We start from the raw sequence: 19,597 nt of genomic DNA, 5'->3' as shown, positions 1-19,597 counted from the left end.
AAGAGATTGCTTTCTATAGTTTTAAAATTTGGATTCTAATCTTGTATCATGCTTTTTCATTGAAAATGTTTTAGCATCACAGAGTTGGCAATCTTTTCTTATGGCTTACAATGTGACTTTCACTTAGAAAGTTCCCCTAACCTGTAATTATCAAGTACATTTTCCACATTAGTTTATCAAATTATTTTGTAGTTATGGTTTCAGTGTAACACTGAATCTTCTTTGCCCTTCAGGATTTTGTTTAATGCAAGAGTAAAAAAATTTTACCAGGTATCCCTACATTTAAAGAATATTCCATGTTTTCATCAGTGTTAAAGTTTGTGGCTCACCCTTTAGTATTATATAATTTAGCTGTTATTTCTTGATGTTATTTTTTTCAATTTTTTCCCCTGTCTGTTCCATGCATGTGATCTTTAGTTACTGACTTTTGGCACAGCTTGTCTCAGGACTCTTTTGAACTGAAATCTTCACTATTTTGCACATAACTTTTTTTTAATAACGTGGAAATCAGTGTATCAACCTTGAAAACAAACTGTTGATATAAGCATAGCTTTTTAAAAAAGCATTAGGACTTTAAATCTTATTCATTCTTTCCCAAAATAGAGTTTATGCTCTATTCATTGCTCAACTTTCATTTTCTTCAGTAACGTTCATAAGTAGTTTCCCTGTGTGCTGTGCCTGTACTTCAAAGTTGGTTTTTATTCCCTCCTTGCTCCCTTAACCTACCCTTCCCTCCTTTCTCATCTTCACTTCCTTTCCAGCTCCCTCCTCCTACCCCCAGAACCTCCTTTCCAGCTTCCTCTCTCCTTCCCTCCCATTTCTTCCTCTCTCATTGTAGTGGATTGAACGTAATTGGCCTCCACAATCTCATAGGGAGTGGCACTATTAGGAGCTGTGACCGTGTTGAAGGAAGTGTGTCACTGTGGGGGTGGGCTTTGAGGTCTCTTTTGCTCCAGTTTAACTTAGTGTGACAGACCACGGTTCTGTTCCCTTCTGATCAAGATGTATCCAGTACCAAGCCAGCCTGCATGCACGCCTTGATGACAATGGACTAAAAGCTGGCAATCATTTAAATGAAAAAAGAGTTTCTATGGTCATGGTGCCTCTTCACAGCAATAAAAATCCTAAGACAATCACTTTTTTTCATTATTTATTTTATACCAATTACAAATGGTATCATTTGTTCTTATATATTTCTACCATTGATCTGTAAAATTTGAGAGATTGAAATTATATTTTAAATTAAAATGTGTGTACAAACAACTATACATAATCAATGTTGATTCTGAAGGATCACAGTAAGATGGACACCGTTATTTCTTGTGTGAATTTAGCTCTTGTTGGGGACTGGTTTATCATTACTGACACTGTAGATTTTCTCATTCGTGGATTACAGTTGTTTTCCTTTCCTGTGATCGTTAAGTATCATTCTTCACACTTGTCCCCTGTGCTGTAAAATCTTAATTTAATAGTTTTTGCTTGTTTCATCAGATACATCCTGTATATTTTTAGAAACATTCAACCTTTATTTTAAAGTTTCAGGTTCACAGAATTATTTATTATGAGTCTCATCTGCTAAAATATATTTTCTATATTTTTTCTCTTCTTTTCTCTATTTTTCTCTTGAAGTACCTCTGCTGAAAAATGATGCTGCCCTTTTATGAAAAGTTATTCATCGAGAATTCCATAGTTGTTACACACAGAGACAGTAAGCGCCAGGCTATCCAGGAGATTGTATTGGTTTGCAATAAAGCTATTACGGAACTCCCTGTGTCTGCATGTCTCTGTGTGTCTCTGTACCTAATGCTTATCATGGTTCAGTTGGTTATGTATTTTGACTGTCCTGATACTCTACAGGGTGATATATAGGACCATGAATTTCTTCATTCCTTTCTGTTCTTGGTAGTCTTGGGTCCCAAATATGAACAAGAGGCGATTTATCACTAACTAAATTGGGAATTCCAGACTTTCACAGTGAGAGTGTCATGAGGAAAACCACCACTACCACTGGTCAGATTTGTCCAAAGTCAAAACTTTAGTTGTCTTCCCCTCTGAGTGTCTTTTTGGGTTTCTCTCATATGCATTTTATTTCTAAACTTTAGAGGATCATCTTTATTCATTGTAGTTTGTTGTTACAGGTGTTCAGGTTGCATTGAACATGATGGTTATATGAAATTCTAAATCACTCTTGTTATTTAAATAGTGATTTTAGGCAGTAGAGGGATGATTGAGGAATGATATCACATTCTAAAATTTTATATCCATCTTGTTGAACACATTTTATATACTAATTTGTCAGATAGATATACCTACATTTTGTTGTGAAATAGAACTCTACTGCAATCACACATATTAACTCTAGTCATCATATTTATCATCATGACAGGTATTGTCAATCATAAAAATCTGTAACTATTTTAATGAATAGTTTTGACTTGAATCGTATTTTGTACATTCAAAGAGAAATTAAGAAAAATTAAATTTATTTACCTACTAATATAATGGATCCTCTCTTCAGAAAGGCTCGAGAGCTTCCCAGGAACCCTAAGGTATCAGATATTAAGTCTATAATGTAACTCTCATAAGAAGAAATCTGGGAATAAAACAGGAAAATTGCTCAATTGTTGACAAAGCATATTTGCTTCCTCTAGAGAAGAGTCAAAATAAGAGACCTTAATTATTTAATTGTTAGTATGAAATTAAGAACAGTTTAAAACTTGGAGGTTTGTCTGTATGAACTATGATCTTCAGGCTGCTGGCAAGGATCCGTCTCTTTTTAATATAGCATTCCTGAACCCAAGGTTGTGTTTCCAATCTATGGTTAGTTAGCATCCTCTCATCCATATTTATTTACCCTTGTTCATACTGGATTTCAAAAAACCAACTCATAAGTCATGACAAAATAAATCCAGTTTTCCTTTGGTGATGTGGAGTGGTCTACTCAAGTTTATATCCTCCCACAGGTCAACATAGGAGGAAGAAAATAGAATGATCAATGTCGAGAGCATGAGAAATTTTCTTTCACTTAAAGCTCTTACTGTAAATATAAATATTTTCTTTTCTTCACATTCTTTCTACAAGATCCTCCCTTTGCCATTGCAGTACTCACGATTTATGTTACCTTAATGTTGTGCTTATGACAGTTAAAGCAGAGGGCTACTTACAAGGTTGTTGCAGATACTGAGAACCAGTGACTCAAAATCGTAATTATCCTCCTGGAGCAGATATGCTGTTGACCACTTTAGTTGTGAGAAGCACATAGTTAGTGTATATCTGCAAGCCTGAGAGAGAGGAAAGATCAGTGAGGCTTGACTTGCTGTTACATAGAACATTATTCTGGGTTTAACTGAGAGAAATAAGATTATGTAAAAAATTTAAGAAAAAATGCTCTCACTTTCATAATTCTTAATTCTGTAGACTCCAAAAACAGGATCAGGGGCACAAGACCTCCTAGGATTGTATGGTTCAGCATCCATTTGTAGTCACTCATATCCATAAGCAAGTCACCAAAGTGTCGAATGGCCATGCACTGAACACCACCATTAACCTGAAACATGCATACAAGAAAAAATTGAGACTTCAGTTGAGCAGATCAGTGCTACTTTCTTTAACGGTAGTATATATGAGTGGTATATATACATGCATATGTAACTACCATGTTTAGTAAAGATTGGGCTTGTTAGAGATTCTTTTTGTGATAAGAATTTACCAACCATTATTCACAATAGCCAAACTATAAGTTCCCATTAATAGATGAACACACAAATAATATGTGACATAATTTGAAAAATAAAGATTATCACGGCAACAGTATGGCTAAATCAGGAGGGCATCATGCTGTGTGGACTCAGCCAGCTATAAAAATAATCTTTCCTGATCTCAAACAGAGCTAGTTACTAGCTGATCAAATTAGCCATAGAGGTTTTGGAGGACTGAGGACATATATAGAAACGCAGGAAGTAGTAGGGAGGGATTTAGAAAGGTTTTCAGCCCTATTTGGTTCAAGGAAGAAGAGAGAGAGGAGGTCATTGGTTGCTTCTCCTCCACTTCTCTGATCATTCAGGTTCTTACCTCTGACTCTCGAGTTCTTACTGATAAAGAATAACTAGATAAATGCTTTATCTGGTGACCAATATGGGGCTTGGAATCACAAGGCAGCAACTCCCTGCCAAGCCTGACTTTCCCTGCCTCCCCTCATGCCCTCCATGAAAGTCTGGGGTTTTCCAATTGCAACTTCTCTATGGCAGCCACCAGGTGCTGCCTGACCTGGGCCTCCAAACACCACAGATGGCTGGGCGTCAAAAGCCCTGGAATTAGCCGCTTACCACTACACACCTCTGTCATTCAGACAGCCCCATGCCTTCATTTCCTACCACATCCTTCTGTACATACTCCTGTGTTGGCTTTTCAGGCAGCTGGTTCCCTCTCCCCTTGGGTTGCAAGCTTCCCTTTGACCCACTCCTTGGGCCATTGCTACATCAAGTGGGTCACCTCAGTACCCACTCAGGCTTTTAGTGCTGTTGCCACTGCCACACACTCTCAGCTCTCAAGTACACATGAGCAGCTGCAGCTGTCCTTGACCAGACTGTGCACTTCCTACTTCTTGCACTTTCTGCCCAGCTGTGCAGCACAGCAACAGCTAGCTTCAAAATTCACCATCATTGTCAGCACATCTGGTGAGACACCTGAGAATTCTTTCTTTCATTCATATATATTTTTTTCCAAGACAGGGTTTCTCTATGTAATAGCCCTGGGTGTCCTGGAACTCAGACTGTAGACCAGGCTGGCCTTGAACTCACAGAGATCTGCCTGCCTCTGCCTCTCAAGTGCTTGGATTAATGGCATGTGACACCTAGTGACACCTGGATGGAAATGAGGCTGGAGCAGAGCTTTCAACTAAATATTCAGGAGAACAATAAAACAAGTATTTTGGCAAACTTCTATAAATGATCAAATACAAATAAGTGGCATTATGATTGAAAGCTTACTAGACACAGCCACAAGTTTAATAATAATTTCACCAAATTTTGGAATCCAGATTGGCCTCTGAAGGAGGTAAATATTCACCTTCTAGAGATTGGATAGATAGATAGATAGGGATAGAAATAGATAGATGATAGATACAAGATAGATAGATAGATAGATGATAGATATGAACTAAAGCTGGGTAGATACAGAAGTGGGGAGGGTCTGGGAGGAGTTGGAAGAGGGAAAATATGATTAAAATATATTGTGTGAAAATTTTAAATAAAAAGACACAATTTAGATTGTATAATAAATTAGTTTCTTATGTTTAGAAAGATAGGAGTTAATAACATTTCAAAGGCATAAAGTAGCACATATCTGTGTAAGTTGGGGGTCATTCTATAAAAACACTCAGAATTTTGTAGGCATGTTGTGTTCACTTCCAGAGAGTCCTGAATACTGATTAGAACTTTGTACATTGGCATGCAATTTAGTTTCCAAGGAGTGTTTGTACCAAGTAGGGAAACAGAAGAAGCTTGTACTATTACAAGTTAGAGGATGAGACTAATTTAAACAATTATATCAACTTATGTTAATCAAACATTTATGATTTAATCTTGAATATATTTTTAAAATATGCTAACTAGTTTATCAGTTATATAATGAACTTCTATGAATAATGAACTCTCTTTACATCAGTTTCTTACATGGAAGATAGATAAAATAAGGAAACTCAAAATTTACAACTTTCTGTTGAAATTCTATTTAATTAAAGTTTTATCTGCTTTCATTTACATTTCCTGAATGGCTAAGGATGCTGAATATTTTTACACATGTTTCTCAGTCATTCATATTTCATTTTTGAGAACTCTGTTTAGTACCATACCTAAATTTTAAAATCGACTAACTGTCAAATATATAGATGGTAAAGATTTTTATCCATTCTGTAAGCTGCCTTATCACTAAATGATGGAATCCTTTGCTGTACAAAGCCTTTTGTTTTAATGAGGTTCCATTTATTAATTGTTGGTTTAAATTCCCCTGGCCTCTAGTACACCATCAATACTGGACCCTCCCTAAAACTCCTTTTAGCCATCCTGCTGTTGCTCCAAGTCATGGAGATCCTGTGGCTATGGTTCTGTAGGTCTGGCCCTTTCACACGCTCCAGCAGGTCCTAAAAGGGATTGATGATGGAGTCGGTCAACTCAAAGCCCTGGATGTGGGCCTCGGTGGCAGATGAACTGGTTAGTCCAGGCCACTTGGACCACCCCTCAGGAGAGTGTCAGGGCCAGCTCATGTTTTCAAACAGCCAAGACTATTCTATTTTTAACTGTGTATGCATACTAAAATAGTTAGAATGGAGTTACCCTACAGTGGGAAGACAATGTTTCTACTAGGTAACACAGGCTAAGAAATGAATAGTTCAGTGGCAGGATCTTGGATAATGAGGTCCCACAGAACCATAGGCATTACAGGCTATTGCCAATGCCCTAGGTTACCACTCACAACATGATGGTTAAGATTCTATAGCTAAATCACAGACCTTGGAGAACTCAAGCTGGTACTGATTTGGATGTGCCATCCCAATTGGATAGTTTTTATAGTTCCATAAGAGAAAATGGAATCTCCAGTCATATCCAGCTGTGAACCTGTGAGCTACAAAAACCTCTGTCCTGGCAAGATAGGTCCGCTGGTGCAATAGTAGCATGTTTATCATGGAATTAACCAAATACTCTAATTGGATTTAAGTCGAAATCCACAAGAAGAAACCCATACCTAGTGCCATTAACAGGCCAAGAACTTGAGACCAGACAGGTCACAGACCCTAAGGGAACACCTAATACTATTCTGCTATTTGGATATAGTATGAAAATAACTCCTAATTACTGGGATGCTCTAGAGTTTAATTCCTGAATCTGACCTTAAGACTTTCTCAAATTAACTTGTAAATTTCAACAAAGATTTTGTTATGAAAGAAAACCTTGTTTCTTTCATTTTAAATATTATTATTTAACGTAATTGTTCTTAAGTCCTGCTAGTCTCCCTCTTTTCTATTTACCTTTTTAATTAATAAAATCTATTTAAGCTATTGAAGAGCGATTCTACAGCCAGTTTAGACTCAGAGTTGAGGTTCCGTCACGTGTCAGTTTTGATGCTTACTTACTTAACTTTTTGAATTGTGTTTGCTATCAGTAACTTCTCCAGATTGCAATTGGAGTCACTTAGCAGGAATCTGGTTTGTAGAAGGACCCCCTCTGTTCTTTCCTCCCTTGTGTCTTCTGTGTTTACAGTATGATTATTTTAATATGGCAGCACTAACTGGACTAGCAGAGTATTAAAATAGACAATAAGTTGAGAGAGAGACCTGTTGGGAGGATGTAGGGGAAGTTCAATGGGGGAATATATGTGGTTATATTTCATTATGTGCATCAGTTGTTGTAATCCTGTGGGTCACAACCCCATTGAGGGTATCATATCAATTACCCTGCATGTCAGATATTTACATTAGGCTTCATAACAGTAACAAAACTGCAGTTATGATGTAGCAACAACATAATTTTATGGTTGTGGGTCACCATGTAAGAAACTGTATTACAGGGTCCAGCATTAGGAAAGTTGAGGACCACTGGTCTACATGAACAAAATAAATAAAGCAATAAAGAAAAATTAAAACAAAATAAAGTCTTATATGTTAATTACAAACATTTACTTGAGGTACTCCACTTTCAATATCGTAATCATGTAGCAAAAGCAGTATATTTTAATGGAGTGAAGTAATATGGAACAGAAAAACCATGAAAGCAAAATTTAAGTGAAAGAGAATTTGTAAGCCTATACTCTTTGACAAATAAGTCTCCAACTGAAGGATTTTTTAAAATTTTTTATTCTTTGACAGTTTCATATATGTGTATGATGGATTTCAGTCATTTTTACCTCCCGTCATCTTCTCATCTCTCCTCCTTCTGATGAATTCCTTCTTGTCCTCAACAATTCCACTTTAACATCTCATTTGCATAGTGACCAATGAGTTTAAGTAAGGGTGCTTGCATGAGTGTGGGCAGAGGTTCCTTACTCATGGACAATTTATCAGTGGTTACACCGCTGGTGAAAGTTACATCATTCCCTCTAGGCACCACTAGCCGACATCAGTCCCTCAGGGAAGGGCAGGGCCTTATGAGCCCTTCCTCCTTCCATGATGACATGTTGCTAAGCTCAATCTTGTGCAGGTCTTTTGTGGATATCTACAGCTTCAGTAAGTTCATGTCCAGAAGACATCATTTTTGCAACACTGCTCCATTCTCTGACCGTTGTATTCTTTCCACCCCCTTCTATAGGATGTCCTCTAAGCGTTGGGGGGTGAACACTTGAACTCTTGACAATATAAGAAACCTACTTCTGTGTCTGTTTTAAAGGTGGGGAAACTGAAGCAGCAAGACTCTGAAGAAATCTTTATCTCACCATAATATCAAAGGTAGAAGATGGATTTACATATACCCAGCTCAGGTCCGGTGTTAATCAATGTATCCACTAAGCCAAAATTTATCCAGGGATAGATAGTTGTTTTATGCTGGCTGATTCTAGGATATAAGATCATTATACCATCTGAGGATTAACTCAACCATAAAAGCTAATGGTTTTATACATCAAATCACATGATATCACTCACATGATCCATAAGAGGACAGTAGCTGGAAGCAATCTTGTCACACACTGTGGAGTAGATCACCTTGTCCAGTTTGCTCAAAATGTTTCGGAGGGTGAGCATGGCCCGTATGATAACAGTGTGCTCTTTGGAAAGAAAAGCATCCAAGATTGGGAGTAACAAGTTGGAGACGTTTTGTATCTATATATAAGAGGAAGAAAATGGTAGAACTTTAGAACTAGGAAGGTTGGGCTGATGTGTAAACTTCTGAGTTTATCGTGCCAACTCACAAGTCCTCTTTAAAACTGTTTAAGGTTTTGTAAACTAAATGCTTTAAAAAGTCATTGTTAAAAATGAATCACATAAATTTATAAAAGCCAAAGTAGTATTTAAAAGTGATCAAAATTCTTTTTCTAGTGTGTATTTTATTTGCTACATTTTTAAGTCTAGTTATGAACTGTGTATGGGTGGTTGGAATAATAAATAAAATTATTTATGCATCTCTTCACAACTCAATGTTTTTAATGCTTGCATTTGATATCTTGAAATTAGCCATGGTAAGTGTATTCATATCAGAAAATTTTGATCTTGTTTTTCAGAGAGTTGGTACTAAATATTTACCAACATATCTGGTAGTGTGGTCCCTAAACATGAGAATGAGATGTTTAAACGGAGGAACTGAAGAGCCCCAGAGGCAAATTAGAGCCAAAGAAAAAGAAGGGAAAAGAGAAATAGAGGACACCAAAGAAGTAAATGTGTGAGTGTGTGAGTGTGTGTGTGTGTGTGTGTGTGTCTGTGTGTGTATTCAGTTAAGAACAGAATCAGTGCCTAAAGGTACCTTTGTCTCTCTAGGAAGTAAGATCTGTATTGTTTCTCCATTATTGTCCTTCTAACCTTGGCATAAAATCTCCCTATTATGAACAATATGAAGAAGAGTTTTGGGCAAAGCAGCAAATAACTTTCTGCTTACTAAAGAGTAAAAACCACCATCCTAAGGACTTGTTTTTTTTTAAAGCAGATGTACCACAGCTCATGAAATTCTAGATGCAAAAATGGGTATCCACCAATAGACTTGAAGGCTGTGATCAAATAGATAAACAAAGATTTATTATTAGGTTCATTATTGAATCAGAAATAATTTGTGGTGCATCTACAGTTTCAGGATTATGCAAGATACTTTGAAAGTTGAAATTACAAGACATTGGGTCCTGATTAAAGTTTTTTGAACTGGAAAGCTAATCACATGGGTTTGTGGGAGATGATTTAAGATAGTGACTTTTATTGTTACCTAAGGACCTAAATAGACCACAACCCAGAGTTTCTTGTTCTGCAGGCTTGAGGGGGGCACAAACCTTTGCATTTGTAACAAGTTTCCAGGTGACTTTGATTCAGGTGACTCGAACACCACACTTTGACTATCACTGTTATATAAAATAAGTGCTCTTAGGTGGGGTGGCCCTCAGAGGGAGGAAGCTATCCAATAAATTCTGACTTGAGATGATGGTCATAAAGGGCAAAGAATCCAATTATATATAAGTGAAGGGAAAGTGTTTTAAGTGGGTAGTGGAGGTCTGGTGAGTACCTCAAGAAAGAAGTCAATGAGTAAATACAGAGAGGAAATGGACAGGAGTTTATAATTTAATCTGTAGAAAGAGTATTTATTCTGAGCAATGATTATAAGTAAATTCTGAACACAAGACATGATTTTGTGGAAAAATTATGAATAAGGTGATAAAAGTCACTTAATTGGTTTATAGTATCTCTATTGTGTTGAGTTTCAGACTTGATAGTTTTAGCTGTACAAAAACTGAAAAAGCACCAAAGTTTCATTATGAGACATTGAGCAGTATTAAAACATCTAATCATGACACAAAAACATTATACTTCATACACACATACTTCACTGAAAACTGGTGCCATGCTTGCAATTTTCTGAAGGCTCATTTTGCTAACTGAAGGATTGGAGTCGTTGATCCAGCTTCTGAAGGGAGTAAAAAATTCCTTGGGTAATGATTCCTTGAAGAAGTTTTTCAGAAGCTTTAAGAAGCAAAAGTGTAGTTAATAAATTAGTGAGGATAGTCAGGACTCCTCCCTGACTCCCCCTTTGATTTCATATATCTTTTACTTTCTTCAATTTTCATGAGAAAAGAACTTAGAAAGGGATAGGAGATGCTGGAGTTTTGATTTCAAGTTTATTCAAGGAATGGGAAGAACTCTGTTGGTCACAAACTACTATCAAAACTCACTTCAGTGAAGAATATTATTGTGACGATGGTGTCTTCTGATCTCCTACTATCTTTGACTGCAATCTTGTAGACATAATGTAGGGTCTCTGGAAACTGTGGAAAATTACATTCACTTAGAGTTCTGTAAAGGAGTACAAGACACCAAATCAACAAAGGAGAAAAGTACCCTGCATTAGAAAGTACAGTGACACAGAAGAAAAGTACTCTGAATTAACAAGTATAGTGACAAGAAGTAAGCCTTACCTACATACCATTGACTGCCAGATTAGAAAGAAGTCATTTTAAAAAGTTCCCTAGACTAAGGTAAACTGTAGCATCACTGCAAAGTCTAGATAGACTCTAGGGAATTATACAAGCCTGGGTCTCCCCAGTAATTCTTTCCTTATCATCACTCCTTTTCTTTTCCCTCTTATTTTTCCACATTAAGAGAACCCTTATTTTTGCATAAGCATCCATCAGTCCTTGATCAAAGGGAGAAGAAATATATATCTAAACAACAACCCACGGTAGCCACACACACTACAGGTCAGCTTTGTGGCTTTGGGTGGTGCTCTTGCTTTTGGGATGACTCCGGGTTACCCCAGAGGAGTGACAGTAAGTTCTAAGTCACTAAACCATTTTCCAGAAGCACTTACTGGTGGCCAGGCTTAGCGTTTTTTTCATGAAGCATCTTGAATCCAATTGGTAAAGGTAGAATATGGAGGGATAATATGACAACCTGCCATATCAAACTTCAGGTCCTTTTTCTAAAACTAAATGTGCATTCAAAGCACATAGAACTCGCACCTATAGTTCCACTTCCCAGGTGATGTTGCTGCCCATCTGTGACCACATTTTGAGTAGTACTAACAAACAGGGTGATGCTTAACTAGTGACACCTATAAGGTGCAAGCATACCATATCTTTATCATAGATAAATTAATGTAACTTTTGGTACAATGTGGGAGGGTCCTGCTTATGAAGGTGTCAGTGGCTGCAGGCTCAGCGGCCAGCAAGATGACGGGCCTCCTTTTGTAGTCTTATGGAGAACTTGGGAAGTCTGAAAATCATCTTCACCTGTGTTGGACCATGTTTTAATGAACTTTTGTCTATATTTTCCTTGCATTCTCTACCTATGAAAACACCTGTTTTGAAGTTGTAAATAGTATTATTTTTCAGAGTCTATAAGGATAGAAATTTATTTCCCTACACAGTCATATTGTAGGAGCTCGTGTAGCTGTGGGGTTTCTCTTAGAACTCCATCTTTCCCCAAATGTCCATAAAGCCAAAGTTGATGAAAAGTAAATCAAAATTATAAAATTTACTTGTTATATTCATTAATAAATGTTATGTATTTGGAGATGATCAAAGTCACATGACAAGACTTCATTTATCTTTTAGGTTTTGCCAATTTCAAAAAAATCTAAATAAATATGGTTTTTATTTAAGAGCATAAGTTTCCAAAGTGTATATTCCCACACCGTTCTGAAGCATCTAAAACTTGTGAGTCATAGAAAAAGTATTCTCTGAGTCAATCACAATTGCAAAGTCTCTTTCATAACACCAAGACCCTGCATTCTTAATTTTTGTTGTTGTTCAGAAAATCTGATCCCTATAATCAGAAGAGTTAAATAAAAACAAACTAAAAAGCCCCCAAACAACATTTACAATATAGGAAAGATAAAAAATGAGGCAGAGGCAGGTGGATCTCTGTGAGTCTCAGACCAGCCTGGTCTACAGAGTGAGTTCCAGGACAGCCTCCAAAACAATACAGAAAATCCCTGTCTTGAAAAACCAAAAGAAAGTTTCATTGTATTTTCCAGAATACGCTTGGCTTATTGAGTACAAACCTTTGGTAGACCTCTCTAAAGCTAGAGGGCATTTGGCACTTTTGAATGTCCACAGAGCAGAGATCAGATAATATCAGAGAGGAAAACATCACATTTACCTTAAGCTTTTTGTATGTGAAAGATAATACTATCCTATGGGTGGATGGATAAGGGTGTGTTGGTGATGGGAGTAGTGCTGGGTATCTCTGCGTCATTAAGTAAGAGGAAAAGAAGGGGAAGGGTATTTCAGAATAAATCTTTCAAATCATCAAAAAAATAAAAAATCAGGTTGCAATGCAGACTATTAGGGAGGCTTTTGAAAATATGTTTCAACATGAGATACCTGAAGAAAGGTGGAGATGATAAGATGGAGAGTAAGAGTCCTTCCCAGAGTCCCCTGTTCTTACTTTGCAATGAAGTGGATCCCGTACTGGTGATCCATGTCTTGAGCAAACTGGTTCCAGAAATTCTTTTTCTCTAGAGCTTCATTCACTTCTTTTAGTCCAGAGCAATTCAGCAGGGCCTTCAGGCCATCTCGTACATAGCTGAGGCCCAGAGAAGAACAAGCATTCTAAGACAGCAACCTACACATAGCTGAGTGCATACAATCTGCCTCTCCATTCTTTCTTAGGAAGGATACAGTTTTAGAAGGAAGGATATTTCAGAAGATACTAGTAGTTAAATGTTTTTCATTTTCCCAAATGAACAGGGCATAGATGGCAAAAGTGAAATTTAAAGGGTAGCACATAGAATTTAGGTTGAATCATATTAACACCTTACTATCTAACCCAGAAATGTAATGACTTGGTAGAACTATCAATTTTCTTTGGGAGATGTCCTAAATAAGGATAGCTTCCTATCTCCTGATGGGTGATTTGGTGTGTATCTTTTTTAAAGGACAATGAATGGATTAAGTATTTTAAGCAGATCAGTTGTGCTCTGCTTGGCTTAGATGTTCATACCAGACTCAGCACATAGCGGACTGTTGTACTGAGACTTGCCTTTCAGGGCAGGAAAACTAAATCTCTTTTCCAAAAGGAAATCATGACCTTTGTCCTGAAACAGAATGCTGATGCCATACTGCTCTTACCCATATCATATACATATAAAACTAAGAACACTTTCAGTTTACAACTAATATTTGCACCCACTGTTCTGTTTTACATAAGCAGTAACTCTGAGAGGTTACTATCAGAGAACATGGAATGGCAGAGCTTGAACATATCTAACTTTGGATTTGGTGGCCCTTTTTGCTTTTTCCTTTTCTCACTGAGCTGACAGCAGGCTCAGCAGGAATGAGCAGTGTTCTGTGCTAGTGACTCTGTCTATGTGGTGCACACACGGAGGGGAGATCCTAGTCAATGGCCGTGTACTCAGGAGGAGTGCTTTTCTGAACATGCTCTGTCTTTAGAGAGAAAACTGGAATACATGTGAGCAGAACCTCACACTAGCTTATTGCAAGTCTCACATAAACCCAAGTCAGTTGTTGGACCCTTATCTCCCCACACCTCCAAATTGCATTGTCTTACAGAGGTCTGTCCTGTCCCGTGTCTTTTAAAAGCTGACTACAGTAGAAGAGTTGAAGCATGAGGGCCATCAGGAACTCAGGGAAAAGCTTGGCCACCACTTTCCTATAAGAATTCACAAGTAGAAAGGTGCACAGGGCCTGGGAAGCCTATTAGGGAAGGAAAATGGAGTTAAAAAAGGCAAGTGTCTCCCTCCAAACTGTCAGTCATACAAGGGGAAAGAAAGGCTGCAAGCCTTCCCAGACTCCTTCAGCGTGCATATGTATTCATTCAACCACACTCACTACATTAGCTGTGAAGCAGGAACTAGGCCAGGAATTCTTGTTAATGAAATTCCAAGGCACTGATAATGGTTCCCTTCCAGATGCCAAATTTAGGGAAAGGAAACTGATCCTCAAGGAGGGCTTATATCCCAAGGTCCCCTTCCAGTATAGCCATGAAGAATAATCTGACTAGTAAGCAAAGTCTTCCTTAGGCTACTTAAAAACCGAGGGCATCAAGTTATCCTTGAATCACTTGACCCCTGCATAGTGACCCCTACACTACTCTTTACCATCCATATACACATCCCAACACCTCATATAAATGAGCAACAACCCCTTTTTCATTATATTTCTCTCAGTTTCCTCTCAGGTGTGGTGATATTGATCCATGAGAGAAATGTGATAAACAAAGGTGATATCAGATACAGACATGACTACTAAAGTTTATATGGCTTAGCTGGTGGCTATCTCTCTACAGTCAAGTACAGTTTTGGCCTCGGGCAGTTTCTTCAGATTCTTTGGCCTTCTTGCCCTTTCAGTCACATCCTGACAGGTGTGGTAGTCTGAATGTAATTAGCCACCATAAACTCACAGGGAGTGGATTAGAAGGCGTGGCCTTGTTGGAGTAGACATGGCTTTGTTGGAGGAAGTATGTTACTGTGGAGGTGGGCTTTGAAGTCTCTTTTACTCAAGGTACTCCCACTGTCACAGTGTTCTCCCTGTTGCCTTTCGGTCAAGATGTAGCCAGCACCACATCTGCCTGCACACTGCCATGTTACCCATCAAGATGCTAATGCACTGAACTTCTGAACTGTAAGCCACCTCCTCAATTAAATGTTTTCATTTATAAAAGTTTCTGTGACCATGATGTCTCTTCACAGAAATAGAAACCCTAACTAAGACAACATGATTTCTGTTCTTCTCTCTGTCTTTCCAAGATGCATATTAGTTTTTTTTCTTGAACCCCCCCAGGATTCTGATTTCAAGTCAATTCAGTATGGAGCTGTGCCACTTCCTATTTACCTTAAACCATGCATGTCACCTTCTTCCCCTCATACATACTACTATATATTTCTTTTTATCTTGAAGGCAAACATTCCTTCCTTGTCTCTGTATCTTAGCAGAATGCATGCTCCATCATCAAGATGTGGCACACTATTAATGTGTTTTGGATGGATGGATGCATGACAGGGGCCTATGCCAAGGAGTGCAGATAGGAAGACAACAGAGAGTAGAAACATGCATATTGTCATTTACCGCCACAGGCATCATGTTGGTGGCATCGAGGGAGAAGCGTCTTCTTTCTACCAGGGTTCCCTCCACCTCTCCAGGCTTTCCTTTCAGTACTGACAAGATTGTCTTCAGAACTTGAAATGCGACACTTGACTCCGTACTCACTGCTTGCCACATCAGTAGCAGAGCCCTGCAAGTGCAAAGTCTTGAGAGGTATGCTTTCCATTTGCTATTTTAAATTCTGCATAGCCAGTAGAAGGGAAGTGATACCATTCCCTTCACAGTGTAGGAACCGCAGAAATAAAGCCATGTGGTTTTTCTAAGCTCTTCTAATGCCCCTGCTAGAGCTGTACTGGCCCATGAACTGAAAGTAATGGCTTTTACTCTTTAAGATCTCTTGCAATCCTATGTCATGAGTTTTAAGATAAACGGTTCATGGGCAGAAAAATTCTCAATTAGTTTTAATAACTAAAAAATTATTTTATGTTTTTACTGATGTATATGTATGTGGATGTCTGTGTGTGTGCACACATGGGTAGCTATGGATGACAGGAGAGGACATTGGATCACCTCGAGTTATAGGTGGTTTATAGGTGTGAGACCTCAGAATTTAACTCCATGTCTCTGTAAGAGTAGCACTTAACCACTAAGCTGTTTCTCTGACCCTTATTTTGGTAATTTGAAATATTTCTTTATTTTATTGGTGGGTATAAATAGCTTAAGTCTGTCATTAATAAATAAGAAAATCTCTATGTCTGGGAGATATTTCTCAAGAAAAACAATGAACAAAAATATCATTTTCCTTTTTGAAGTAATTTGTTTTGGTAAGATTTGTAACATAACCTAATTTAACACTCCTGTCCACAGTAGCTTTGAGGTGCTACTGTGTGCTAAGCCTTGCACAAAGTTAAACATAACATGTTTATACCTACATCTTATAGCCATCATAGGTGATGCAAAAAAAATGAATTTCTTTTCAGAAAAGGAAATTAGGCCTGACTATAATAAAGAAAGACTTGAGCTTGGACCATATGGCTGTGGAGCTTGTGACAAGTGTGTATAGAGGGGCAAGATGCAGAAGGCCTTACTTGTCCACAGGGACTGGGAACTCCAAGAGCTGAAAGATCACCTTCTTAGGGGAGGTTCTTGTCAGCAGGCTGATAACATTCAACAAGACAGCCTTCATAGCATGGGAGGAATCCATAGAGAGCTGCTCATAAATGTCATCCACAATTTTTGACACCTGGAAGAAGAATGTTGTAGTTCAACAAAAGTGTCATGTTCTTTGTGCGCCTTTAAGCCGAACCATTTCTTGGTTATAGAAATTCAACCTTTAATGGAATGACCAATGTAACAATTAACATAGAAATAAGCCATAGCAGAAAGTACATTTGTATTATTACAACACAAAGTATTTAAGGGTAGGGATAAAATAATTATGGATATTGGAAGAAATAGCTTTAGAATGGTAACTGGTCGAGGTGATATATTGCCGAACCATATTTTTGTTCAATTTGTCTTTGGTTAGTGACTTTCTGTGGTAGGAGCTAGTTTTACATATCCAGCTTCCTTTTTGGCCTTCTTGCCTGCCTTCAGTGATGTGGCTTCTTCTAGGATCTCTGAGTGTTCTTTCCAGTTCTATTGGAGAATTCCCGTTTTAGTTTAGGCAGATGACCATGAACCTCCCTCCCATTTCCCTCAAGTTGTTTTGGGTCTGTAGGATGCTCCTGCCCACAGCAGCACTCAGAACTCTCTATGAGGTGGTACTTTACCTTGCCTGCTGTCGGAATTTGTATGATCCCTTAGTCTACCTACTTTCATGGTGCATGGATGTGTGGGGAGAGGAAACTGAAAGTTCCGTATGTCTATCACTATCAGGGCTGTATTCATGGGTCCATGGCCTGACAATCTGTGTGGGGATCCATGCTCAGAAGGTCCTCTCATGCTTGTCTGAAGCTTGGAGTTCTTGTCTTGAAGTTTTCCATTTCTTAGATTTATAATTCAATCCCAATGGGATAATGGAGTACAGGAAATCCTTGTAATAGACGAGGCTTGCATAGTTCCCACAACTCCATTTACATGTTATGTTCACAGTGATTCATGTGCATAGAATTGTCATGGTGTGGAGAAGCTCAATGGGAAAACAAGTTGGATACCAGAGGCATCTAATTGAAACTCCAAATACTTGACTGGAAAACGATGACATAGAAAGGAAAAGAAAGATAGGGTGTCATGGTTTAAGGATGTCTTCCAAACGTTATCTCCCAGATGCAAACTGCAGTCTCTCTCTCTCTCTCTCTCTCTCTCTCTCTCTCTCTCTCTCTCTCTCTCTCTCTCTCTGTGTGTGTGTGTGTGTGTGTTTATCTGTACAGGTGAATGTGGAAGCCAGAAGTTGATATCATGAAGACTTTACCAATTCTTTACCCTATATTTTTGAGATAGGGTATGTTTGAGCCTAAATGTTGGTATTTTGGCTAAGCAAAAGAGCCCCAGGGATCTACCTGTCCCTGACCACCAGGGCTAGAGCCATAGACCTACTCCACTGTGTCTGGCTTTTACATGGGCTCTAGGTATCAAACTCAGGTCTCCATGGTTGCTCAGCAAGCATCTTACCCACAGAGCCATTTCACCAGCCCAATATGTGAGACCTGTAAGAAGTGACTAGATTCCAGGGGGGGTCAGTGTTCATGAGTGACTAGTATGGTTATCCCTAGGAGTGGGTTTATTATTGTTGGGGTAAGTTTCTGATAAGAAAATGAGTTTGGTCCCTTCTACTTTGTCTTAAAATATTCTCTTGCCTTTCCTACTTCTTCCATGAGGTGACACAGCAAGGACATAAATAAAAACTATGGGCTTCCCAGAACAAAGCACTGTAAGAAAAGGACCTCTATTCAGTATAAAGTATCCATTCTAAAAATAATCTGTTACAGTAATACAAAAGCAACCTATTTATTCTTTTCAACTTTTCCTTGTCAGTACGTTGAATGTGAGTGACGGAAGTAAAATAAAAACACTTGAGTTAGTTTTGTGTAACCCCTGGTAAAACTAAAATGCATATTCATGTATGAACTACACAGTACAAATTGCATTATTCTGTTTGAGCGAATTATTCTACTATTCACAATTCTGTCACTACACAAGCGCATATGAACAAAATATGCTAATAATGAAAAAGTAAATTTTCTTTTCACTTAGACATCTAATAGCAAATAAAAACATCCCAAATAATTGTGAGAGGGAGGCCATAAAGTAAAAGGAATAACTAACAAAACTTCATCCTTTTGAACTTTGAATGAGACATAGTTCTGTATTTCATGTTGTATTGGACTGCACAAATTCCTTAGCCAGTGCCACTCCAATCTGAGAGTACTTGAAAATGTTTCTTAAATGCTATGTACCAATTACAAAGGTATTTGTTATTAATATAGTTTTCTTTTAAAAGCCAACAAAATAAAACATGGCGAAACGTTCTAATATAGCATGATTGGTAAATGAATTTTCATTGTAACAGTCCCCACAATTTCCCCTGCTGAAACATTTCATAAAAGCCTCATCTGATTAGAGTGACTCAAGGAACAATAGCAAGAGATGGGGATGTAAAGAAATAGACAGATAACAAAGCTGAGAAGTGGACTTTTGAGAGCACACACTGTTCTTCTTAGGTCATTGCCAACTATGTTACCATGGTGATCTTCTGAGCATGATAATCCAAAGTCAGCTTCAGTAAGGATGCAGCCTCAAATGCTGTGTCTGTATCAGGTGAGGAAAGTTTCTTCAGGAGGGTAAACACGAAGTCAGTCAATAAGTGAGGCAGTAGTATTTGTCCCACACTCTGAAACCAAAAGGACATTTATGACACCAGTGTGAGCAAGACACCAAAGCTTAGACATTTCAGCGTGGGGTGGGGGGAGGA

General features: G+C 38.1%; 1 protein-coding gene across 3 annotated transcripts in view; it reads right to left on the bottom strand.

The window, feature by feature from the left end:
* Mroh9 (maestro heat like repeat family member 9) overlaps positions 1-19,597 on the bottom strand; it is a 51,404-nt gene that overhangs the window by 5,960 nt on the left and 25,847 nt on the right. For all 3 annotated transcript variants that reach the window (XM_040738892.1, XM_040738893.1, XM_040738894.1), the window contains exons 10-20: positions 19,367-19,516; positions 16,773-16,927; positions 15,709-15,874; positions 14,192-14,337; positions 13,070-13,207; positions 10,855-10,975; positions 10,508-10,645; positions 8,633-8,809; positions 3,395-3,547; positions 3,165-3,281; positions 2,491-2,593 (exon numbers count right to left, since the gene is read on the bottom strand). In XM_040738892.1, coding sequence (XP_040594826.1) covers positions 2,491-2,593; positions 3,165-3,281; positions 3,395-3,547; positions 8,633-8,809; positions 10,508-10,645; positions 10,855-10,975; positions 13,070-13,207; positions 14,192-14,337; positions 15,709-15,874; positions 16,773-16,927; positions 19,367-19,516 — 1,564 coding nt within the window. The remainder of the gene's footprint in view (positions 1-2,490; positions 2,594-3,164; positions 3,282-3,394; positions 3,548-8,632; positions 8,810-10,507; positions 10,646-10,854; positions 10,976-13,069; positions 13,208-14,191; positions 14,338-15,708; positions 15,875-16,772; positions 16,928-19,366; positions 19,517-19,597) is intronic.

This window comes from Mesocricetus auratus, unplaced genomic scaffold (assembly GCF_017639785.1).
Source record: "Mesocricetus auratus isolate SY011 unplaced genomic scaffold, BCM_Maur_2.0 Super-Scaffold_100676, whole genome shotgun sequence".
Lineage (NCBI taxonomy): Eukaryota > Metazoa > Chordata > Mammalia > Rodentia > Cricetidae > Mesocricetus > Mesocricetus auratus.
The sequence above is the reverse complement of the archived record's forward strand: the minus strand, read 5'-3'. Positions and strand labels throughout refer to the sequence as shown.